Genomic DNA, 26,483 nt, shown 5'->3' on the forward strand with positions numbered 1-26,483 from the left:
AAGAAACATTGTGCTTTAAAATCCAACCTATATATTGCATGATGACCTTGACTAGAAACATTATTTTATGACATAGTTACATTACTTTTGGCATGACGACATCTTTAGTACTGAAAGCTCAAAACTGGGTACCAGTACATTTTCATGTTTTGGTAGGACAAAATCTGTGTTGTACTGGCAGTTTGACAGTACACTCAAAAAAATTACCAGGAGCCCTGAATCTAGTACTTCTATTGGTAGATCTATGAAATTACAAACGTTTACTTTAGAGATGTACCAATCTACCAATCTAGTATCAGATCGGTGCCAATCTTGACAGTTCGAGCAAAAATAATCGGTATATACCAGTTTTCTGTTGAAGCTCACATTTCTTCAAACATATATACTAGACTTCTTCTATTATTTCTCTACTCCATTTATGAAATATGATAAAGTATAGTGCCATTTCTTTGCCTGGTGCCCATTGAAACTAAAGAAGAAGCCATATAAATAGCTATGCGAGTTAGCTGTTTTAATTTCTGTAACTTACCCTTGAACTTACCAGGAGGTCCTTGGCAGAAAACAATGAATAGTGCTATACCATATCAAATAGACTAAACTACTAGAATCTCTGCTACAACAGCCTACAAACCATTCCAGGCAAGTCTTGGTAGGAGCATGGATTAAAATATTTGTGGGTACTATCACTGCTGATTGTCTGGGTGGTGTAATTGAGGCCACACCACCATTGGTATTGACTCTAGTAACAATGCTGTAATCATCATTCAGCTAACAATTAACCAATTACCTTAGTCTGAGATTATAAAATCCTATAAGAACTACCTGTACAAGATCAGTGATCTCAGATCAGTACAATATTGGTAGATCGGTAATAAATTTCCTAGATTGGATCAGTATCGATAAAGCTCAGAAAAGTTGAATTGGTAAACAAATTTAAACTAGAATTTTCATTATAAAGCAGAAATTAAGTGAGGTGATCAGCCAAGAATAGCAGTGGTTCAGTGGTTAATGATGTGGGTGTTAGGTATGAGGTCCCTGGTTCAAACTCTGGTAAGCTTTTTTCAACAAATTTTGTGCACTTTTTAAGCCCACGGTGACTGTTCTATTAGAATATCTCAATCCCACAATTTTACACTTGTTTAGTTTTTGCTTTATAACTTTGTAACTCTAACTCTATTGCCTTTTAAACCATCAAAAGGCACTGCTACGATGATCATCCTATGTACACACCAATTTTCAAGTTATTCCTATACTCAATTTACCCTGTAGCCGTGGCAAACATTTGACCTTTCTTATGTGAATAAACGATCATGACTCCTTGGATATTCTTCAGATTCACAGAAAACTTGGTATGTGAATATTCACCTTTATACACTCTTCATTTGTGCCAAAGATAAAAGCAATTGAATTACACATTTAAATTTTATAGTAATCAAAGCCCCCATCCCATAGCCCCATCACTACATACGTAAGAAAAAATGAAGAAATTAAATTGAAACTGTAAACACCCATATCTCGCAAATGGCTGTTGCAAATTTAATCAAATTAGCTGTGTGACCTACCATACCTGGAAGACAGCTATAATGCAAAAATGGTGTGCTTTGGAGAAGGGGCCATGGAGCTATGCACACATGACAAAGCTGTTTTTTTCTTCCTGTCAATATACTCATGGTGTGGGGCACTGGCTTTCTTGGCTGCACGACACACTACTGTGTGTCTTGTTCCCTTCATACGACATATGATAGAAATTTGATTTCCCATAATGGGAAATGTTCTACTTTCCAGAATCAATAATGGAAATTACAACATTCCCACTGTAATTCCCATAACAGGAATCATGAAAACTTTCACTCCTTCACACATGACTGAGGCTTAACAGTAGGGTAAAAGGCAAAAAGGAGAGGGAATACTCAGTGAGGTATCCACTTTGTCTTTCCCGAGAAAAAAGCCTAAGCAACACAATCTAGGATCACCTTTAGAATTTCCACACAGTTCAGCTTGGTAGCCCAGAAGACACTGCTTGATCCGTCCTTGTCCGTGGCATCAACTTCAGCTCCCAACCTCAACAGACACTCTACTGCTTCTTTTTTGGTCCATGCCACTGCTGTCAATAGTGGAGTGAATGACTTCTCATCACAGGCCTCTATGTTGGCTCCTCTGTGAGACATAAAGAACTAACTTATCCTCCTTTAAAACAGAACATGACTGTGTGTTCATGTATGATGTGTTGTGTGTAGTGTATGTATTTGTGTGTAGTGTATGTATTTGTGTGTAGTGTATGTATTTGTGTGTAGTGTATGTATTTGTGTGTTGTGTATATGGTAGTTATCTTAGTCACTTACTCAGACACAAGATAGTCAATCATTTCACACTGGTTAAAGTGAGCAGCAAAGTGTAATGGTGTATTCTGCTCCCTATCAATCACTTCAATTATATCAAATCCCCTTTTGGACTGTCCCTTATACTGTAGCAAATACTTAGCAATCTCAATATGGCCATTACGAGCAGCAATATGCAAGGGAGTGACATCATTTTTCTTTTGCGCAATGGGATCAGAATTATTTTTTAAAAGGATCTCAACAATACTTTTAACGCCACTTTCAATGGCAAAATGTAATGCAGTGCTGCCATGTATATCCTCAGCATTAAGTAAGTCTTCTTTCATATCATACCCATGAATGAGCAACAGCTTGACAATGGCTACATATCCCTCACGACATGCCACATGAAGTGGTGTAACTCCATCTCTATCTGCTTCCAGAATCTGTGCCCCTTTCTTGAGTAGCAGTTGTACTATCTTCTCAGCGTTCTCATAGCTGCACTCACATGCCTCATGTAATGGCGTTGAGCCCTGGTTATCACAGATGCCAATATCTATCTCATTAGCACGTAGCAACTGGACTACAGCGAAGTAGTTACCACGTTGGCAGGCTATAGCAAGAGGAGTCAATCCATCTACATCCTGAATATTTGGATTAGCATTGTACTTCAGCAGGAGTTCAGTGGATCGAGCACTTGATGACTTGCGGGTGACCTCAACAACAATAGTAGTAGCTTCTGACTCAGTATCTTCATTTTCATCACAAATACGAGGTAGATACTTGGCTGAGTAGTGCAGTGGAGTGAAGCCTAACTCTGTCTTTACATTGACATCTGTGGAGGAGGAAATTGATGACAACATGAAACATTTGATTCATTTACTAATGGATATGCAAATACACAAGTATAAAAGTATATTTTAAAAATTATTGCAGTGGAACCTCAGTTATCCAAGGGTGGTCCATAAGTCTGAAAAGTTAATATCTCTGAAACAGTGTATAAAAACCCTTAAAGTAATAGCATAAAGAATGATTGTAAAAATATCAATAGTAGTCAACTACCCTAATAGAACAGTCACTACTCTAACTACTGTTTTTTAAAGTTAATTTAAAAATGAAGCAGGGATCTATGCAATAAAAAGTAGTGAAACAAGAGATGAATGATGGTATTACAACATAGCTTGGTGAAAAGTGCTTACTTTGGCATCAAACAAAATAACTGTTATGGCTAATGTGCCAAATTTCCCACTGAGCTATACTGTAATACCATCATTCATCTCTTGTTTCACTACTTTCATAGATCCCTACTTCACATTTTAAATTAACAATTTTTAAAAAAATATTAATTTTCATTGTAGCACAGCTATAGAATATCACACATGACTGTTATATTAGAGTGACTGTTGTATTAAAGATTGTGATCTCTAATACAACAGTCACTCTCTGTGCATCGCCCAAGCAATCGTTTTAGAGATCTAATGATCTATAAAATGATTGCTTGGGTGATGCACGGATGCGTATTTGTACCCACTGTGTGCGCGGCGGGGTGTGTGTCAGTCATTGAGCAGGCCATGAAACGAGAGTATGACAACTAGGTGAGTCGCTTATAGTCCTAAGTACTTAACTTAATTTACTACCACAATAGCGAAGGTTTATGTAGTATTAGATCCTTTACACTCTCAAAACCACCCCACAATCGAAAGCTCCTGGCATGTGTTGAAACATAATGACGTAGGAATAACGTTCTGAGAGTTATTTGCCCATGCTATTGAAACCACGATTGATCATCAGATGCTAGTGTATACTAAAATGGGGTGAGTATTCTGTAATTCTTTCACCTATCAGGTGAGAGTGTGCACTGAGTGATATATCAAGCTGTACAGTAGTACTGTTTAAGTAAGGATCACCCAAAAGTGATGCGCTGCCAATATTGCCGCCTTTAAATAATCATCCTAGAGAAATGTTATGCAACAAAAATCACCTTTGCAGAATAATATTACATGAAATACAGCATTGAAAACACTTACCAGTGACCGGATAAAGATTTTAAAAACAATTACCAAAACTCGAAATTTAGTCTGCCTCACTACCTGACCACATTCGCAAGCCTTGAGGCCAAAGGAAGCAGTGCATGGCCACCATTTTACACCACAATAACAAATTGACCAGTGGGATGTGCCTTTTGGGGTTCTGAGGAGTGTAGGCCTTCTGCGCCTAGTCTTTTCTTTTATCCTCAATCAGGCTGCTTGTCTTCTTCTTCATCCAACGAAACCATATCGAGGTGTTAATTTTCCGTATCAACACGTTCTTTCAGCAGCATATTTAGACACCACAGAATTATTTCAGAGCTGGATTTCAGAAGCACTTCAGTCCTGGCACTACTATAAGAGGTATACTAGCTAGATATCTGCAACTTCACGATTGGGATCCCTTTCACGATAGGTTTGCAACCAGGCACACCCATCAAATAATAAAGATCTAAGTGGACAAATAACGATAGAGTACGAAGACCATGTACACCTCTTAACAATCTAGTTATTAATTTACTTAACAGTAAACAAGATGACTCCACCCCTTATTGGTCTAGCTAGCTGCACACCCCCTGGCTGACTAGCGATACTCTAATACAACAGTCATGTGTGATATTCTAATAAAACAGTCACAAGTTACACTGTAGCTAGCTGTGCTACAACAAAAACTAAACTAGTATTTTTTTTAAATGTTAATTTAAAAATGAAGTAGGGATCTATGCAACACAAATTAGTGAAACAAGAGATGAATGATGGTACAGCATAGCTCGGTTGGAAAGTCCCTACTTTGGTGCATTAGCTATAACAATTATTTTGTTAAATGCTGAAGTAGGGACTTCCCACCAAGCTATGCTGCAATACCATCATTCATCTCTTGTTTCACTACTTTTTATTGCATAGATCCTTACTTCATTTTTAAATTAACATTTTAAAAAAAAATACTAGTGTCACTTATACCACGACTGTGTCAGGATTTTGCTGATATATACACCCTTACCCTCAGGCCTGCGGCCCTTGGGGTTCAGGTGTGTATATCAGCAAAATCCCTCACAGCCGTGGTATAACTATTACATACATACATATATTATATATACCATGATCATGTGAAACTTCAAAGGCGCTGCTGGTTGCATACAGGGCACATACACCCCAAACCCACAGGTGAGTATATGAAGTCACGTGACACATTACTGTGTCACGATTATGGGCTGATAGCCCAACGTGGGTGGACGAACGATGCCCACGCTAGCATGACTAATCACCCAGATGACTCAGGCTAATAGCCTTCATTGCGCTAGGCGATCAATCACCCCAGCCAGTAAGAGTCCAACCACTAGATTCATTTTATAAGCATACCTCGCGACTTTGATGATGGGTGGCAGCAAGTAATGTTGCTCCTACATTTGTTGATATGAACAGACAAGTCCTGGGGATATACAGAGATATGTTTACTAAGTCCCACAATCAATTCGATTCTTCATTATGAGCAAGCTGAATTGTGAGAGGAATGCTACCAGTGTGTCTACCATGCCAAACTATGGCAAATTAAGTGTAAGTATATACTTTAAGTTGAGTTGTGTGCATATGGGTTGTTAATAAGTAATGTAGTGTGGATTAATTTAGAAACACGGTATATATCATATGAACCATGGCTCACTTCAGTGTATTGCACTTATATACACCCCAGTCATCAGAAGTTTGCTGTTGATAAACGCCGTGGCGAAGCCAAGGCATTTATCAACAGTAAACTTCTGATGACTTCGGAGTTGGGGTGTATATAAGTGCAATACACCTCATAGCCATGGTTTATATATATATATATATCTAATCCAAAACAGCCAGCTGTAAAAAAAGTGTGTGGCCCTCAAAAAGGCTATGGTGAAAAAAGATGTGAAATCCAAGGTGGCGGCCAAGAAATGGCTGTGATGGTAGGTTAATGGTAAAAATTTTAATAACAACAATTCAGGTGAATTTTTGTGCCGCTTGGTCTTGGCAAAAAATTCATCTAAATTGCCGTTATTAAAATTTTTACCATTAACCTACCATCACAGCCATTTCTTGGCCGCCACCTTGGATTTCACATGTTTTTTCACCATAGCCTTTTTGAGGGCCGCACACTTTTTTTACAGCTGGCTGTTTTGGATTAGATTTCACTTCTTTTTGTATTTGTATACCCCAAAGCCGGCCTATCCGGCCATAGGCCGGCTTTGGGACTTTTTTAATCTGTCTTTTTTTCTTTTCCACAGGAAGAAGAAAAGATGAAGCAGATGTACTTTAAATATTTCTGATTTTATCAGTAAATGTACAAATTATATATATTTATTACAGAACTCTCCATGGTGGTTTATTTGTGACTGAACACTCTACAAAGTGACTTCTTCTTGCTGCTCTCTCTATTGGGTGAATTGTTTGTAGCTGAACAATACACAAGTAACTTCTTCTAGTTGATCTCTCTACAGGGTGGTTTGTTGGTAGCTGAATTCTGTGCAGGTGATTTGTTTGCAGCTGAGCTCTTTACAGAATGGTTTCTTTGTAGCTGAACTCTCTACAAGGTAACTTCTTCTAACTGATCTTTCTACAGGGCAATTTGTTTGTGGCTGAATTTTTTACAGGGTGATTTCTTTGCAGCTGAACTCTCTACATGGTGGTTTCTTTGTAACTGAACTCTCTACAAGGTAATTTCTTCTAGCTGATCTCTCTACAGGGAGATTTGTTTGTAGCTGAACTCTCTACAGGTGATTTGTTTGCAGCTGAACTCTCTACATGATGGTTTCTTTGTAGCTGAACTCTCCACAAGGTAACTTCTTCTAGCTGATCTTTCTACAGGGTGATTTGTTGTAGCTGAACTATCTACAAGGAAACTTCTTCTAGCTGATCTCTCTACAGGGAGATTTGTTTGTAGCTGAACTCTATACAGGTGATTTGTTTGCAGCTGAACTTTCTACATGATGGTTTCTTTGTAGCTGAACTCTCCACAAAGTAACTTCTTCTAGCTGATCTTTCTACAGGGAGATTTGTTTGTAGCTGAACCCTCTACAGGTGATTTGTTTGCAGCTGAACTCTCTACATGATGGTTTCTTGTAGCTGAACTCTCCACAAGGTAACTTCTTCTAGCTGATCTCTCTACAGGGAGATTTGTTTGTAGCTGAACTCTATACAGGTGATTTGTTTGCAGCTGAACTCTCTACATGATGGTTCTTTGTAGCTGAACTCTCTACAAGGTGACTTCTTCTTGCTGACCTTTCTACAGGGAGATTTGTTTGTAGCTGAACTCTCTACAAATGATTTGTTTGCAGCTGAACTCTTTACATGATGGCTTCTTTGTAGCTGAACTCTCCACAAGGTAACTTCTTCTAGTTGATCTCTCTACAGAGAGATTTGTTTGTAGCTGAACTCTCTACAGGTGATTTGTTTGCAGCTGAACTCTCTACATGATGGTTTCTTTGTAGCTGAACTCTCCACAAGGTAACTTCTTCTAGCTGATCTTTCTACAGGGTGATTTGTTTGTAGCTGAACTCTCTACAAGGAAACTTCTTCTAGCTGATCTCTCTACAGGGAGATTTATTTGTAGCTGAACTCTATACAGGTGATTTGTTTGCAGCTGAACTCTCTACATGTTGGTTTCTTTGTAGCTGAACTCTCTACAAGGTAACTTCTTCTAGCTGATCTCTCTAAAGAGAGATTTGTTTGTAGCTGAACTCTCTACAGGTGATTTGTTTGCACCTTAACTCTCTACATGATGGTTTCTTTGTAGCTGAACTCTCCACAAGGTAACTTCTTCTAGCTGATCTCTCTACAGGGAGATTTGTTTGTAGCTGAACTCTATACAGGTGATTTGTTTGCAGCTGAACTCTTTACATGATGGTTTCTTTGTAGCTGAACTCTCCACAAGGAAACTTCTTCTAGCTGATCTTTCTACAGGGTAATTTGTTTGTAGCTGAACTCTCTACAAGGAAACTTCTTCTAGCTGATCTCTCTACAGGGAAATTTGTTTGTAGCTGAACTCTATACAGGTGATTTGTTTGCAGCTGAACTCTCTACATGATGGTTTCTTTGTAGCTGAACTCTCTACAAGGTAACTTCTTCTAGCTGATCTCTCTACAGAGAGATTTGTTTGTAGCTGAACTTTCTACAGGTGATTTGTTTGCACCTTAACTCTCTACATGATGGTTTCTTTGTAGCTGAACTCTCCACAAGGTAACTTCTTCTAGCTGATCTCTCTACAGGGAGATTTGTTTGTAGCTGAACTCTATACAGGTGATTTGTTTGCAGCTGAACTCTTTACATGATGGTTTCTTTGTAGCTGAACTCTCTACAAGGTAACTTCTTCTAGCTGATCTCTCTACAGAGAGATTTGTTTGTAGCTGAACTTTCTACAGGTGATTTGTTTGCACCTTAACTCTCTACATGATGGTTTCTTTGTAGCTGAACTCTCCACAAGGTAACTTCTTCTAGCTGATCTCTCTACAGGGAGATTTGTTTGTAGCTGAACTCTATACAGGTGATTTGTTTGCAGCTGAACTCTTTACATGATGGTTTCTTTGTAGCTGAACTCTCTACAAGGTAACTTCTTCTAGCTGATCTCTCTACAGAGAGATTTGTTTGTAGCTGAACTCTATACAGGTGATTTGTTTGCAGCTGAACTCTTTACATGATGGTTCTTTGTAGCTGAACTCTCTACAAGGTGACTTCTTCTTGCGGACCTTTCTACAGGGAGATTTGTTTGTAGCTGAACTCTCTACAGATGATTTGTTTGCAGCTGAACTCTTTACATGATGGCTTCTTTGTAGCTGAACTCTCCACAAGGTAACTTCTTCTAGTTGATCTCTCTACAGAGAGATTTGTTTGTAGCTGAACTCTCTACAGGTGATTTGTTTGCAGCTGAACTCTCTACATGATGGTTTCTTTGTAGCTGAACTCTCCACAAGGTAACTTCTTCTAGCTGATCTTTCTACAGGGTGATTTGTTTGTAGCTGAACTCTCTACAAGGAAACTTCTTCTAGCTGATCTCTCTACAGGGTGATTTGTTTGTAGCTGAACTCTATACAGGTGATTTGTTTGCAGCTGAACTCTCTACATGTTGGTTTCTTTGTAGCTGAACTCTCTACAAGGTAACTTCTTCTAGCTGATCTCTCTACAGAGAGATTTGTTTGTAGCTGAACTCTCTCTCTACAGGTGATTTGTTTGCACCTTAACTCTCTACATGATGGTTTCTTTGTAGCTGAACTCTCTACAAGGTAACTTCTTCTAGCTGATCTCTCTACAGGGAGATTTGTTTGTAGCTGAACTCTATACAGGTGATTTGTTTGCAGCTGAACTCTTTACATGATGGTTTCTTTGTAGCTGAACTCTCTACAAGGTAACTTCTTCTAGCTGATCTCTCTACAGAGAGATTTGTTTGTAGCTGAACTCTATACAGGTGATTTGTTTGCAGCTGAACTCTTTACATAATGGTTTCTTTGTAGCTAAACTCTCTACAAGGTAACTTCTTCTAGCTGATCTCTCTACAGGGAGATTTGTTTGTAGCTGAACTCTATACAGGTGATTTGTTTGCAGCTGAACTCTCTACATGATGGTTCTTTGTAGCTGAACTCTCTACAAGGTGACTTCTTCTAGCTGACCTTTCTACAGGGAGATTTGTTTGTAGCTGAACTCTCTACAGGGTGATTTTTTTTTGTAGCTGAACTTTCTACATACAAAGTGACTTGCTCTAGCTGGTCTCTCTACAGGATGACTTCTTTCTAGCTGAACTCTACCGGGTGATCTGTTCATAGCCGAACTCTCTACAGGATGATTTGTTTACAACTGAACTATCTACATGGTGGTTTCTTTGCAGCTGAATTCTCTACAAGGTGACTTCTTCTAGCTGAACTCTATAGGGTGATCTTCTCGTAGCTGACCTCTCTGCAGGGTGATTCGTTTGCAGCTGAACTTTCTACATGATGGTTTGTTGATAACTGAACACTCTACAAGGTAACCTCTTCTAGCTTATCTCTTTACAGGATAACTTGTTTCTAGCTGAACTCTCTACATGGTGATTTGTTGGTAGCTAAGCTCTCTACAATTCGATTTGTTTGCAGCTGAACTCTCTACATGGTGGTTTCTTTGTAGCTGAACTCTCTATATGATGGTTTCTTTGTAAATGAACTCTCTACAAGGTGAATTCTTCTACCTGATCTCTCTACAGGGTGATTTGTTTGTAACTGAACTCTGTACAAGTGCGTTTTTGTGGGTGATCTCACTGCAGGTTGATTTGTTTGTAGCTGAACTCACTAAAGGGTGATTTTGCTTGTAGCTGAACTCCTTGCATTGTATCTAGTTTCTAGCTGATCTCTCTACAGGGTGATTTGTTTGTAGCTGATCTCTCTACAAGTTAATTTGTGTGTAGCTGATCTCTCTGCAGGTTGATTAATTTGCAGCCGATCTCTCTACAAGGTAATTTGTTTGTAGCTGAACTGTCTATAAAGTGATTTATTTGTAGCTGATCTCTCTGCAGGTTGATTTGTTTTAGCTGAACTCTCTACAGGCTGATTTGTTTGTAGCCGATCTCTCTACAGGGTAATTTGTTTGTAGCTGAACTCTCTACAAGTTGATTTGTGTGTAGCTGATCTCTCTGCAGGTTGATTTGTTTGTAGCCGATCTCTCTACAGGGCAATTTGTTTGTAGCTGATCTCTCTACAGGGTGATTTTTTTGTAGCTGACCTCTCTTCAGGGTGATTTGTTTCTAGCTGATCTCTCTACAGGGTGATTTTTTGTAGCTGACCTCTCTTCAGGGTGATTTGTTTCTAGCTCATTGCTCTACAGGTTGATTTGTTTGTAGATAAATTCTCTACAGGGTAATTTGCTTGTAGCTGAACTCCTTACTTTGTGTCTAGTTTGTAGCTGATCTCTCTACAGGGTGATTTGCTTGTAGCTGAACTCCTTACATTGTGTGTAGTTTCTAGCTGATCTCTCTACAGGGTGATTTGTTTGTAGCTGATCTCTCTACAAGTTGATTTGTGCGTATATAGCTGATCTCTCTGCAGGTTGATTTGTTTGTAGCCGACCTCTCTACAGGTAATCTGTTTGTAGCTGAACTCTCTATAAGGTGATTTGTTTGTAGCTGATCTCTCTGCAAGTTGATTTGTTTTAGCTGAACTCTCTACAGGGTGATTGCTTGTAGCTGAACTCCTTACATTGTGTCTAGTTTCTAGCTGATGTCTCTACAGGGTGATTTTTTGTAGCTGAACTCTCTTCAGGGTGATTTGTTTCTAGCTGATCTCTCTACAGGTAGATTTGTGTTGATTTGTTCATTGCTGATCGCTCTAAAGGTAATTGATTTGTTGCAGTTGAACACCCTGCAAAGTGTTTTGTTTGTAGCTGATCACTCTAAAGGGTAATTTGTTTGTAGCTGAACTCTCTCCACAGTGACTTGTGTGTAGCTGAATTCTGTGTAACTGAATTCTCTAGAGAGTGACTTAATTGTAGCTGAATTTTCTACACAGTGCATGACTTGTTTATAGCTGAACTTTCTTCAGTGTGACTTGTAATGTTCTGAATCTCTATAGTGGTATATTTGCTTAACTCTCCACATGGTGACTGTCTTCTTGCTGAACTGTCTATAAGATTAACTGTTTGCAGCTGAACTCCCTACAGAATAACTTGTGATGTAATAAAATTCTATAATGGAGTAAATAAATTAGCCGAATGCTCTATTAGGGTGACTGTTCTATTAGAGTATCTCGATCTCGCATTTGCTACACGAAGTTGGCTTTCGAATCATAACTCAGTGGTTTGTAATCCGATTCTTCTGTACTACTGCAAGGACTTTCTATGAAGATTATTCCAGCTATACACCGATTTTCAGCTCATTGCTCTAAGCGGTTTGCCTAGTACGCGTGAAAACTAATACTTTTTTATTCATAAAAATCGATCGCGTAATTGTGACACAGGTTGGGTTTTGTGTCATATCTCCGTGGTCTTTATCTCGATTCCTTTCAAACCACCAAAAGGCACTCCTACGATGGTTACTCCATCTACATAGCAATTTTCAACTCATTCCATGAAGCGGTTTACCCTGTAGGCGTGACAACAAATCGATCTTGTTTTACGCGAATAATCGGTCATAACTCCTGAACCATTCATCGGATTTGTACCAAATGTGGTGCTAGGATTCGCCTTTGGACTCCCTTTCTGTGTGCCAAATTTCAAGGCGATCGGAGTACGTGTTTGCTTGTTATAGCAATTTTTGCAAGTGTGCGAAAAGACGAAGAAGAAAAAAAAAACGAAGAAAAAAAAACGAAACTTTGGCAGCTCGTATCTCGGAAATGGCCGGAGCGATTTCCTTCAAATTTGGAATGTAGACTCCCTTGGCTGGCAGGCAACTGTGTAGCAAATTTGGTTCCAATCAGATACGTGATCACCGAGATACAAAGGTGTGAAAATGACGTTTTCGTTCTTCCTGTCAATATACTCACGGTGTGGCGCGCCGGCTTCTTGGGCCGCACGACACACTACCGTGTGTCTTGATTACATAATCATTCATTACAACATCCCTACTGTGCTACACTCAATGCACAGTAGGGATATTCACTTATTATTGTTTTACAGTATTTGGAGATTACGTACTACTCCGATCCAGCTTGTTTCAGTACTTTTTATTGCAGCACTACACTGTCTCTACTCTAATTTAAATTCCTAATTTTTTCTTATACTTGTTTGTGAAGTTTTTGCACGCTCATGACCACTAAATGGCTTGCTTTTCACAAACCAAGTCACAATATTTTAAAACAGTTAATCACAGCACTATTATACTAAAATATGACTCATACAATAACAACTGATCAGTGGGAGCGCGTGGCTCTACACAAGCCTGCAGACAATAATGGACATGGATTCGTGCATACCTACAGACTGATGAATGTGTGTGGCTACCATATGTCTACAGACAGTAATTTACATAAGTGGGCGTGGCTCTACATAAGCCTGTAGACAATAACGGACGTGGATTCATGCATACCTACAGACTAATGAATGGGTGTGACTACCATATGTCTACAGACGGTAATTTACATAAGTGGGTGTGGCTCACAAAAGAAGCATAGTTGCACTATGACATGTAGAAACAACTACATTTAATTTAGCATGTGGGGCCAGACCCGAATAATCTGTAAAGCGGGACCTGGATGACCCGACTCGGTTTAACATTGTTACTAAATAAAAGAAGGATAAAAGGTAAGACAATAACGCAAGCATTGTACATGTATGTTCATCAATATACCAAAGGATTTTTCTTAAGCATGTTTCTGCAAAAGAATTAGGGCTGTAGCCAGTTTTCTGCTACGCTTGACTGAAGGCGTCAGGCAGGCAGGCAGGCAGGCAGGCATGCAGGCAGGCAGGCAGGCAGGCAGGCAGGCAGGCAGGCAGGCAGGCAGGCAGGCAGGCAGGCAGGCAGGCAGGCAGGCAGGCAGGCAGGCAGGCAGGCAGGCAGGCAGGCAGGCAGGCAGGCAGGCAGGCAGGCAGGCAGGCAGGCAGGCAGGCAGGCAGGCAGGCAGGCAGGCAGGCAGGCAGGCAGGCAGGCAGGCAGGCAGGCAGGCAGGCAGGCAGGCAGGCAGGCAGGCAGGCAGGCAGGCAGGCAGGCAGGCAGGCAGGCAGTAGAAAATTCTGTTGAATAAATTTTTAAAAAAAATTCTGTAGCAACTTGACAGAAACGTTTCGGGTCGATCTGAAGACACTTTTGGGCTTGGTTTACCCAACCAATACTGTCATGTCATTGTGAGGAAAAATCATGGCAGATTTTTGGGTCATGTTATATCACGGATCGCCCCCACACCTTCGATGTCCCTACTATACAGTACTATCATATTGTATGATATGTATATATACACACACCTGGTTCCTTATCCAACAGGTACTCTAGAATTTTAAACCTGTTGAACCGGGCAGCATAGTGAAGTGCAGTAAGCCCATCAGGATCCTTCTGATCGATCGGGTTAGTTTTGTTCCTTCCTCTTCTGTCCATTATTGGATGTTTTTTGTACCATTTCATCCATTCTTTCACCACCTCCATTTTATCATCTCTGGCAGCCTACGTAGAACATGAGCACAAGTAAACCAAATATGGTGGGGCAATGGTAAGTCTTGTAATAGTGGTTTAATTGTCATCCACAAATTTAGAAATGAAAACGTGAAGAAAAAAATAGTACTACATTACAGTAGTGATATCATTACAGTAGTGATATCATTACAGTAGTGATATCAGACAATCTGTCACTATAACAGCGTATGAAAATTTAACACTTGGATTTTACTAGCTTATGGAGTCAGAGGAGATGTATTCTTGATGTAGTTTTCAACACTTAAATGTGTTAAATATACGTAAGTGACCTGCTGATCAGAAATGATTAGTTTGCTAATATATTTCTGTTTTTGTGATAATGCAATTGAAATACATAGGGTGAAAAAAATGCGTTCCTCTAAAATAATTTTACACGCATTATTTAACTGCTTCAGTAAACAATAAAAGAATACTCGAATTGAAATATCTAAATTATAGTTAGACGTCAAGAACCAGGGTTCTACGGGATTTAGAAAACTCGAAGGCCCTGGGCTGTAGCGCCCGAGCACAGCGAGGGCGCTACTAAGGGCCTGAGGGTTTTCTAAATCCCGTAGAACTCAGTGGTTCTTGACGTCTAACTTATTTAGACTACAACTCGTTATTGTACCTTGAGTTGACAGCTGCTTGTAAATGGGAAATGTATGGCTAATTACTAGAAACAAGCCCTCTACACCTCCCTACATGGCGGGACCTCAGCGTGGCTGTTGCTACCCGTTTAAACGCCCATGCGTTGCCAATGTTACAGGCGCGTGCTATGTATCGAAGTACTGGACTCAGCGACTGGACTACAACTCATTGTTGCTGTTGTTGTGCCCCGACAGCTGCTTGTAAGCAAGTAATGTAGTGTTGATTAGTACAAACAAGCCCATTACACCTCCCTCTAATTCAGTACGGCTGTTACTAGCCATTTAAACGCCCATGCGTTGCCAATGTTACAGGCGCGTAATTATCGTGTTTCGTATCGCCTCAGAGCGTGGTCTCTATTGGACATGACCGTGGCTCTACGAGATTTAGAGACCACGTTTTCAGCCAATCAAATTTCAGTATCAAACTTGTTGTAGTCTAATACACCATTCCATTTGTCTCTTCATGAAGAGTAAGAATATCTTGTACAAGAAAGAAAAAACGTGTGTGTTGTGTGTTTTGTTTACATTGTGGTAATGCATAACTTTATCATCATCGTTTCTAAGCTTAAACTACCTTCTTGCTTAATAGCATGGTGGATATAGGCCAAAAACTGTACCTTGATGAACACCCCAGTTTATGGTGAATACAATGATGCAAGTTTCAACTCCATAGCCTGTTGCACTCATGACATAATTATGGAGGCACCTGTAATTTATTTTTGTATAAGCAATGTGCTTGCTTTGCTCTTCTTGCTATTTATTACTATAACTCCAAAAGTATTCACCAGATAAGACTGCAACTTTAACAGCCCATTGGTTTTTCCCTCCAGACATCAAAGAAGTTGTAACATGAAGTTTGGGGAAATTGCAAACTAGTCGAGTTTTTTTGCATGTCTGGGATGGCAGGGATAAAAATGATGTTAGTAGAGATGACAAACAAGTAATTAAACCTGGACTAGTGAGGCTCAGGTTGCACTAAAGCAACAAATCTGGACAAAATATCATAACCAGCCTCTTATCAAATCATAACTACTGCTAAAGTGCTTAACTGAATTGAATGAAACCTTCATTATATATGTGTGTACAATAAGTGCATTTTAATATGTAGTACAGTTTGTCAGATTATACTAATACTACAAATAGGCACCTGGTAAAATACTGTATACTGTATATACTTATAGCTGAATCCTACACATCAATGAATACTCTAAACATTTTAGAGTGAAAATGTTAGAGGACAGTTATACTAAATATCTGGTAACTAAAATTAACTGGTCGGCTATTTTTGGTTAACCAGCTACAGTAAGTTTCACAGCTCTAGGTTACAATGTTATAAGAGTTAAACTGTAGAGCAAGCTTTACTTGGATTTTTCATTTTTAGATTGGGTATGCACTCAGGACTGTGTATAGTTACACACAGTATTCAGTGTGCACATGTCAGTGTGCACATGTCAGTGTGCATGCATGGTGTGGTAGGAATGCATGTTTGACAGACTAAATTATTTCTAATTAAAGAAAAATGAAATAGTCTGAGACTTTTATGGCTGTCTATAAAGAGCTCAAGAAAACTATAGGAAGCAAAAATAGGCATAGTACACAAATAGGCATAGTACACAAATAGGCATAGTACACAAATAGGCATAGTACACAAATATGCATAGTACACAAATAGGCATAGTACACAAATAGGCATAGTACACAAATAGGCATAGTACACAAATAGGCATAGTACACAAATAGGCATAGTACACAAATAGGCATAGTACACAAATAGGCATAGTACACAAATAGGCATAGTACACAAATAGGCATAGTACACAAATAGGCATAGTACACAAATAGGCATAGTACACAAATAGGCATAGTACACAAATAGGCATAGTACACAAATAGGCATAGTACACAAATAGGCATAGTACACAAATAGGCATAGTACACAAATAGGCATAGTACACAAATATGCATGTAGGCAGAGGAGGGCAGAAGTGTTTTAGGTGCTACTTGAAATTATTATCTTAAATGTATAGTTTTGTTAGCAATGTCACATGAACCACACACCGTAAAGTCAGGTTGTTAAGTGCATGCGCTTATAATTTTCAGAGAAACGTTTTGTGAAAATCATACTCTGTTAGGAGCATACACCTAATAAATAATTATGGTGAGTGTAACATGGAATCACTATGTTGTAATAGAGCGGTTAATAGTTTGTGCTGGTCACCATGCCAGTATGTAAGGATATTTGACTCCATTTCTGGGTGTGAAATCCTTCGTGATGAACAAGATTATCACTATCCAGATGGCTGATTTGCTGTATACATAGCAAAGAGACCTCAAGGGAGATGTAAGCGCTTGAGGAGACATTAGTTTTTCAGTGCTTTCAGCTTTTCTTGCTATTTCTTGCTGTGTGTAGCTTTATCATCGCATTTTGCCATGTGTGCTTATCATCCATGGTTAATTACAAGAAATGTGCATGCGCTTAACACATAATATGCGCTTAATAGATACATGTGCTTAACAACCCGACTCTACGGTAGTTTTGTAATTATGCACTAGCTAGACAACAATGCCACAGTTCCAGGGAGGGGGTTCTAAGGGTTTCAGGAAACCCCTTTGGAACACAGTGCTTGAAACATGGAGAAAATGGTACTTTAGGTTTCCAGAATTTTGGATTCATCATGGAACAGGACACTTTTTTTCCTTTTATCTTAGTTAAGCAATGATACTAAATAGCATTATCAATTTAGTGCACTACTGCAGTACTAGTACCATTTTAACAACAAATTTGGTGAAAAATATCAATATACTCTAATAAAGCAGTCAGGCAATCTCAACTACTCTAATAGGTTTCTCATTGCAGCCAAGGGGTTTCCCTTGGCTGCAATGAGAAACCCCTTTTAAAAATCATGTGTATGCCCCTGCAGTTTGTTACATCATCCGCACCATTTACTACCGTGTAGTTCATCAGGGTTTTGCATGCATAATTCATTTTAACAGTGTGAACTACTTCCACCGTCCTCTGCAGTGGCAAATAGGCATGCATACAATATAGACTCCAAATATTGCCCACCTGTTGCAGAGAAATCTTAGGCTTAACTACGATCTGTGGTTCTGGTCCTGGTTTATCATTCCTGATGGAAGCTACATGCTGTAGCTCACTTGCTTCTGCAAATGATCCCGGTTGAGCAGTCATCTTGAATTACCTGCAATATAAAATACACTAGCTAAGTCCTCAAATGACACACATTCTTCCCCTAATACATAAGTGTATACATATTTTAGGCCCTAGATGCCTCCCTAATATGGAAACTGAAGCAGTTGACAAGTGTTCTGATTGTTCTCAGTGGTCTGTGTAAATTATTATTGTGATAGACTGGCTAATATAGCTATAACTGTGTGTAATGTTTTATGACATCATTAATGGTACCTGTATCTATATTATATACTGTGTGTTTGTCATTGTGTTCAGTTGTCTATGTTATTCTGTGCTGACTGTCATTGTTCACATGCAAGCAATAGCTACTATAGCTTATCAGATAGCTATACACAACATATTGGCAACACGATAAGCTGGAAGAACGGCTATTCAAGGCTCTGTTTCATCTTTCAACCCCAGAGAAAGAAGAGTAAGCACCTATGTTGTGTATCTGTATTATCTAGTGGCAAACAGCATTACTGATGAGGATGAGGCCAAGAAGGTCACAGTACTGATATCAAACTGTGAACCTATAATATATGGAACTGGAATTGCTAACCTAACAGCTCACTTCAACCCAAAACCTTTAGCAGTTCTACAATTGCGTCCAGGTGATGGGAGAGACCATCGATCGCTACATACATAACTGTGATACACATGCTAGTTGAGCACTGAGACTTTGAAGCATCCTTATCTACTATGCTACGAGATTTCTTTGTTTGTGATGTAAATCATAAAGAGATTTAACTCCGACTCCATGCTGAAATGGATTGCACATACAAGAAGTCCCAAAAACTTATGGTATCTTTGGAAGCTGCAGCCAAAGGCAGCAAGGACATCAGTGCTACTGCCACTCACCAAATAGAGCCAATTGTAAATTACACAAAGGGTGCCAATTTTAGGTAAAGATCAAGAAAGACAACTCACTCACAGGCCAAGCTACCTGATGGGCCCCAGACCAAAACTTGATACCATTGTGAAGATTTGCACTTAGCATCCCTGTGTAAGTTTCAGACTACAGAATGCCACCGATGCCACAAGACTAGACACATTGCACAGGTGTGTAAGTCCAAAAGTCTCACCACAGTGGAAAGAGAACTTGGAGGAAATCCCAGACCTCCCAGACATACTGGACTCTTCATATGGATTATTTACTCTGCAACGTCAAACCCATGAGGCCATGACCCAATACTGGTACAGCTTGGGCTTAGTAATGTTCCTGTCACCATGGAATTTGACACAGGAGCATCACTGACCTTGATCCATAAGGCTTCTCATGACCTCATCACACAGAAAGGGAAAACTGCCCTTGAGCAACCTGTGGTAAATTTGTGAACCTAGACTGGTGAAGCTGTGAAGATGTTGGGGAGCACCACTGTGAAGTGAAGTATGGTGAGAAATGTATACACTTGACAGTTCATGTTGTGGAAGGGAAGGAACCAAACTTGTATGTGGGTATAGATTGGTTAAGTAAACTAAATATTAACTGATTAGACATTCTTACCATATTGGCACCAAGCAATTAGATAAAGTGCTAGACAAACATGCCTTACTATTTAAGGAAGCGCTTGGTATGCTAACACATGTGAAAGTCAAATTACAAGTTGACCAACTTGTCCCACCCACGCTAAGCTGGAATCCTTAGAAGCTGCTGGGATTATTTTTCCAGTTATAATCACTCAGACTGGGCTGCACCCATAGTGCCAGTGATAAAGGCAAATGGTCATATTCTGTATCTGTGGTCACTCTTGTAAAAGTGTAAATCAAGCAATCAAGGTAGATTCATACCCACTACCCAAAGTAGAGGATTTATTTTTTGTTTTAGCAGGAGGCAAATACTTCTGTAAGTTAGATATTTCCCAAGCTTACCTTTAATCACTGTTAGATGAGCCCTCCAAACAATATGTCACAGTGAACACATACCAGGGGCTGGTTAAATACAATAGATTCCCATTTGGTGTATCAGTTTTGTATGGAGATTTTGTTGTAAAGTGTCTCAGTACACCTTGATAATCTTCTCAAACAGAGAAGCAGTATGGAGGAACACTTAGAATGTCTTGACAAAGTGCTGCAAATTTAGGCTTTAGGCTGAACAAATCTAATTGTGTGTTCCTGCTTTCAAAGATTGAGACATCATTGACTGCCAAGTCTGGTTTCCATCCAACATAGGAGAAGGTGAAAGCTATTCAAGATGCACCTGCTCCAATGGGTTAAGAAAATTCCTTGGCACAATTAACTACTATAGTTCCCAATTTGTCAATCTGCTTAGCTCCTCTGCTAAAGAGAGGTTCACATTGGTGTTGGAAAACCACACAAGATAAGGCAGCTAAACAGGCCCTTCAAGCTAGTACATTGTGATTCCTCCAAGCAATTACTTCTTGCTTGCGATGCTTTGCCTACGGGCTTAGGAGCTGTTTGTCCCACGTTATGGAAGATGGACAGGAATGTCCAATAGCTTATGGCTCAAGTACTCTACCACCAGCTAAACAAGGTTATAGTCACCTAGAAAAATAAGTATTTGCTATTGTATATTTTGGGATAAAGAAATTTCATACTAATTTTATGGGTGACATTTTCACATAGATTCTTCCTATCACCAGCTCCTATCCTATGACTATTCCAAGTATTTGCCACAATATAGCTAGCTAGACTTAATTTCATGCCCAATACTCTCCAGGGACTGATACTCTCTGCAAAACAGGCAATTTGCTAACTTAACTAACTCAACATAGCTATAGTTTGGCAACCAACTACCCTCTTTAGATGTAGCTACATTTAGTCGTCCTTTGTCACATGATCAGCTTCACTCGAGAATCAGCTTCTAACTAGTAAACTTCACTGCACCAATCTTTCATATTCTCTTGACTAGGTAGCTAGCTAGCTACTGTATGAGTGCAACAATCTTGAAAACGAATTGCAAATCCTCAATATTTGGATAATCAGACTAAATAATTGTTAAATCTTTAATAATAGGGAAATACATGCAGCAGTGCGGATGCTGATGAAAAACAGAAAATCATTAAATAGTGGCCTAATATAGCAAGTGATAGCACATATGCTTTAATGTATGAATCCAGTGTTGTAATCGAGAAGAAAGTAAACAATTAATACAATCTGGAATGCACAATGATAGTGAAAAAGTTAGTACCTACTTATGATTAATTTGTAGCAACCAATGCTGAGTTATTACACAATTTGATATCTGTCAGATTCAGAATTCACTTAGTAGTGGTACAGGATGATGAAGAGAACTGAGGAAGGCTAGCTACAGTGTATTGAATAATGTACAGTTTGTACCATTGTTCACAAGTGTGGTCTGAGGTGTGGCCATTAATGCAGCAAAGTAAAAGGCATCAGTATCAAGCAGCCACTACAAGAATTTGCTGGACTTTTACTAAACAATTTAAGACTGAGTCATATGATTATTGAATATAGTGGAATTGCAAAACTTTTGTGCAAAGCTATTAATTGTTAATTTCTATGGTAATGTTGTTGACAGCTTTGTAAATTATTAATTTAAAAATAAAATAGGGATCCAAGTGATAAAATCTAGTGAAGCAAGAAATGAATGATGGTACGTATTATAGCATAGCTCAATACCAAAGTAGGGATTTCCCACTGATCTATGCTGTAATACCATCATTCATATATTGTTTCATTTCTTTTTATCGCTTGGATCCCTACTTTATGTTTAATTTTTTTTTTTCAAATATACTAGCCTGTTTAGTTTTTTGTTATAGCATACAGCTTTACACACATCTGACTGTTCTATTAGAGTTACTGCTGTATTCAGTCGGCCTCTTAACCAATAAGGGATGTGATCATTGTGTTTGAGCAAAGAGATTGCTAAGAGATGTGGTCTCCATGCTTGATGTTATTAATCGACCAAGATCATTAATGGGCATGGTCTCAAACCTATCGTGAAGTTACAGGTATCTACAGTATGTTTTAAAGTAGCAAAGAAATAAAGCACTCTTTGTGTGAACGTGACACAACCAACAGAGACACTGGCATATCCCACTAATCAAACAGTAGTAGGGATTGCCCTAAAAAAATGATATGTGCCACCTAAAATTCTGCCTTTAAAAATTATCCTAGAAGTATCTTACGTGACGAAAGTCACCTTTACGGAATATCCATCAACATTTAATTATGTGATTTTACAAAACCGATCCAAATCGAATATAAGGCAACGTCAAACTAACACCTCCAGTGGATAGCTACACTATTATACTGACCCTCAGTACTACTCAAACTACTCAAAGCTGGTTTTAACAGACGTCTTTTCTGGGTGGTGTGGAGAACTTGAATGGTGGTTTCAGGCCTTGTGAAATGCATGGCTTGGCAAGAATCAGTGGTTTACTGGTGGATGGCCTGATAATGCTGGCCAAACAATTATTCTGTTGCATATAAGCCACTAAGAAGCCAGCACAGCCCTGCAGTCCCGTGTCTGGACTTCAATCATGGTCTGCCTCTATTTGAAGTCAGATTTTCTCTTATTTGGTGGGAAACTCTACAAACAGCTACAGGTGCTGGAAGTGGTCTGAAAGGTAATGGATTGATGCATCTCGTGTAAACTTCATATGTGTGCTTGCAAGTTATGCTGATTTGAATTCTTTAAAACCATTTGTCTTGAAACTTCTAATGCACAATTTTCAAAAATCCAGTCACATAATTTATACACCATTAAAAACAAGAAAACACTTACAGGTGGATGGATATTAAGAAACTTGAATTTTCATCTGTTTGCCTGACCACAGTCGTAAGGCTGGAGGCAACGAGTGTGTGCCCTCTGAACTTTGTCTTTCCTTTTATCTTCAATCAGGCTGGTCATTGTCTTCTTCATGCAACAAACCATATCTAGTTGTTATTTTTAAGTATTAACATTTTTCTTGAGCAGCATACTTAGAGCCTACAACATTATTTAAAGCACTCATACCATACACACACTCTAATAGAAATATAGCACATTATGGGACAGTATGAATAATCCCTTTGAGCTTACAGTGACGGATTGCAATGATCTTGCCCCCTCCTAAAAATACACACGGACTATAACCCTTCACTGATAAATGGGCAAACCCAAAATCTGTTTGCGGATTGACTGTATATGTATAGTTCACACTAGTAGCAATTAAATGCTGAGCTATAATACATTCGTCATATTATTTATGTATAGTGACATAGCTAATCTTAATTCAATACCCTCCTCTATAGGGGCAGCAGCCATGCGGCATGAGACTATCGCTGTTAATTTTTAAGTTGTGTGACTTAATGCACCTAATCACCAGAAGTATAGGTGGTGAGCTACCTGGACTACTACTGCCTCTCCACTTTTATGTAGAGCTTCAAGATCCGAAATATTCTAATAAAGCAGTCACCTATAGGCTAATAGAAGTATAGCGATAGCCTACATGATGTTAAGTTTCAGGGTTTTTATTCAGGAAGGAATAATTCTATAGACTATATGTATGACATTATAGCATTATACGTGTGGGATATGGCTTTAACAGTCTGGATCATGCATGGATATGGATAAGACCTCCTTTATTACTATCATGCATTTGGGTGTACACTGAAGACGCATCCTCTATGTTCATTACAGTTAGCTAGAAACTCAGCATAACGTAACAAATTAATTTTCACTTTTGTCAGTGAATTTATGTATGTGCAGCCCTACTAGCTACATATTAGGCCTGCACCGGTTATGCTGGCATAATTTGGGGCATAATAGGTAGCCAAAGTATAGAGCACAATGCCAGCATAATAGGCATGATTTTTATGCATTGGTTATCAGAGAAGCTGAAATTCTAAATATTTGCATGATGCAGAATGGGATAGTGTGCAAACAAAGATTTACAGCTATTTGTGAAGAAAAGACTAATGAAAGATCGATATACTCTAATAGAACAGTCACTGCATGGTGAATAGAACATTCACAGATGCAATAGATAGATACTCTAATAGGACACAATTTTATATGAACATATTTTGAGCATGATGGGACACAACTGGACATAGTTGGAGCATGACAGGGATAAATTTGGAGATTGCTCAAAAGCATAATAGGCAATTCCAAAAGCATAACAGGCTCAGGCCTACTACATAATATGTGACCCAGTCTGGGAAAACCAGTCTTATCACCTATTCAGAAGCATTGAGAAACTCCAGTTTAAAGTATTTAGTGTGTAGTAGCTCACCAATGGTTGAAGTTATGTGTACCAAATTTTCACACGTTTTACACCAATTTTCTTACCTTCCAGAGCATCCTAACCAACAACTAAGTTTCCCACCATTTTAGATAGTTTTTGAACCATGGTTGACTGTATCAGGTGAGCTCCATAAGGGGAGGGAGGCGGGGGCCTGGAAGGAGGGCAAGAGGCTGTTCAAAAAATTGAAAAAGAGGGCATAGGGATGAGTTAGGCCAAGTTATGGGCCATTCAGGTCTCAAAATTGGCTAAACTGAAAGGAAATTCACAGCAGAGGTATTTATTCAACACCGCGTAGCTGTACAGCCACATACAGCCATCCCCAGGTTGACCAGAGCTCCATTAGGGCCCCACACTGCACATATGGATCGCCACTTGGCTTGGGAAAAGCAGCCAGCAAAATCAGACTAGCTGGTTTTGATTGTGAAATTAGGTGATTTATTCATGTAGCTGTGTTCTGGGTGAAAAATCAAATCTGCTGACATGGGCAATAAGACCGGTTTTCCCAGACTGGGTCACATATTATTATACCGTAGCTGTGTCTCAGGGTGTTATACAGAATAATAGATTTATTCATCCGTGAAAATAATAGCATAGGTTGCTTTTGGAAACCCTCCTCGGCCTTGAAGAATACTGGCTATTAGCTATGCACCTATCAATGCATTGCCCCACCACCCCCCCCCCCCCCCCCTCGGGCGTAAGTGGGGCTTTACAGGGGGAATTGACACGAAACTGCTGCCCCACTATGGAGCATTTGACAATCGTTCAGTAAGCACCCAAATATTTTTTTGTTGTAACTTCCTTTGCTATGTCAAATCCCGAGTAAATCCCCGTGTTGCAACTGGGGCCAACAGTGGGGATTTGACACGATAGGTTTACCCTACTATGGGGCATTTGACATTCGAATTCGGCTGTGTCAAATCCCCACTATAGCCCCATATATGCCCGAGGGGGGGGGGGGGTAGTGGGGCAATACATTGATAGGTGCATTATACCCCTGCACAAATTAGCTAATGTTTTTCTTGCAACATACATGCAGCGTTTCAATCAAAACTGTTCAGTATTCATTCTCAGAGGGGTAAATTTTCCTGTGGGGGTATGCCCTAGACCTCCCCCCCCAGTTAGACCTTTAAATTTGTTGAGTGACTTCCACTTATATGTCCATACAACTACACTGATCGCTGTTGTAAAAACCTGAAACCTAACCGTGACTCCTTTGAAAATTTCTATGTAGCTGGATTCGCCAGACTCAGGTAGTAGCTATATAGACAAGAGTTCATAAGAATACTGATAATAACTTATATTATTAAGCGTTGAACTCTTAATTGCTTTAATTAAGTACCTCACATCTAGTAGCCTTCTGAATCGATCTTGGCCCTTCAGGCTTCTCTTGACGGCCTCGCTATTGTGACGAATCCGATTGGACAACTGTAAGCGGATAGCCGCTCTGTTCGATGCTCTGGTTTCACTGATGACACTACACAATCAAGTACTTGCTAAATCCGAGGCTATAATTCACAACAGCGCAGTGTACCGTATTAGCAACTACAGTAGTAAGTCTACTGCTGGTGTAGCAATAATAGCCGGAACCGGAAATCCAGAATCAGGAATGCCGGAACCGGCGAAAAGGAATGACCTCTCCTGAGGAATGACTGACCAACGAAGATTGGAACCACTTAATTGAGTTAGAGTCAGTTGATTTATTTGTAGTTAATGTAATTACATGCATATAAGTAGACTAGTTACCTAAATATTCAAGGGCGTAGCCGGGGGGGAGGGGGTTCGGATGGTTAGGACGAACCCCCCTTTCAGAAGTAGATTTTTTTTAAATTGAAAATCACACCAAATCTTCAGCCCTGAGTTCTCCGGTAGCTACTTACACGCTGACGCGGCTCTGTATTACATTTTGAGGGTCTAGTAAGTCCTGAATTAGGTTAGGTGGTTAGGTAATCCTAAGGCTGCAGCACATGTTGCTGTCAGACCTTCAGTGCTGGTCACTGTAAAGTGCTAA

The 26,483-nt window shown here is 39.4% G+C and overlaps 1 protein-coding gene across 2 annotated transcripts in view; it reads right to left on the minus strand.

Annotated features, from left to right (window-relative positions):
• The window catches only part of LOC136259045 (transient receptor potential cation channel subfamily A member 1 homolog), a 51,269-nt gene extending 25,240 nt beyond the window's left edge, over nt 1-26,029 (minus strand). The window contains exons 1-5 of one of the 2 annotated variants that reach the window (XM_066052455.1): nt 25,820-26,029; nt 18,138-18,270; nt 14,219-14,414; nt 2,343-3,153; nt 1,974-2,157 (exon numbers count right to left, since the gene is read on the minus strand). In XM_066052455.1, the coding sequence (XP_065908527.1) occupies nt 1,974-2,157; nt 2,343-3,153; nt 14,219-14,414; nt 18,138-18,260 (1,314 nt within the window). In that variant the 5' untranslated portion in view covers nt 18,261-18,270; nt 25,820-26,029. Of the gene's footprint in view, nt 1-1,973; nt 2,158-2,342; nt 3,154-14,218; nt 14,415-18,137; nt 18,271-25,814 lie in introns of both variants that reach the window. The other variant, XM_066052454.1, reaches the window with a different exon arrangement.
• Nucleotides 26,030-26,483: the final 454 nt, after the last annotated feature.

The sequence above is a fragment of the Dysidea avara genome, chromosome 6 (assembly GCF_963678975.1).
Source record: "Dysidea avara chromosome 6, odDysAvar1.4, whole genome shotgun sequence".
NCBI lineage: Eukaryota > Metazoa > Porifera > Demospongiae > Dictyoceratida > Dysideidae > Dysidea > Dysidea avara.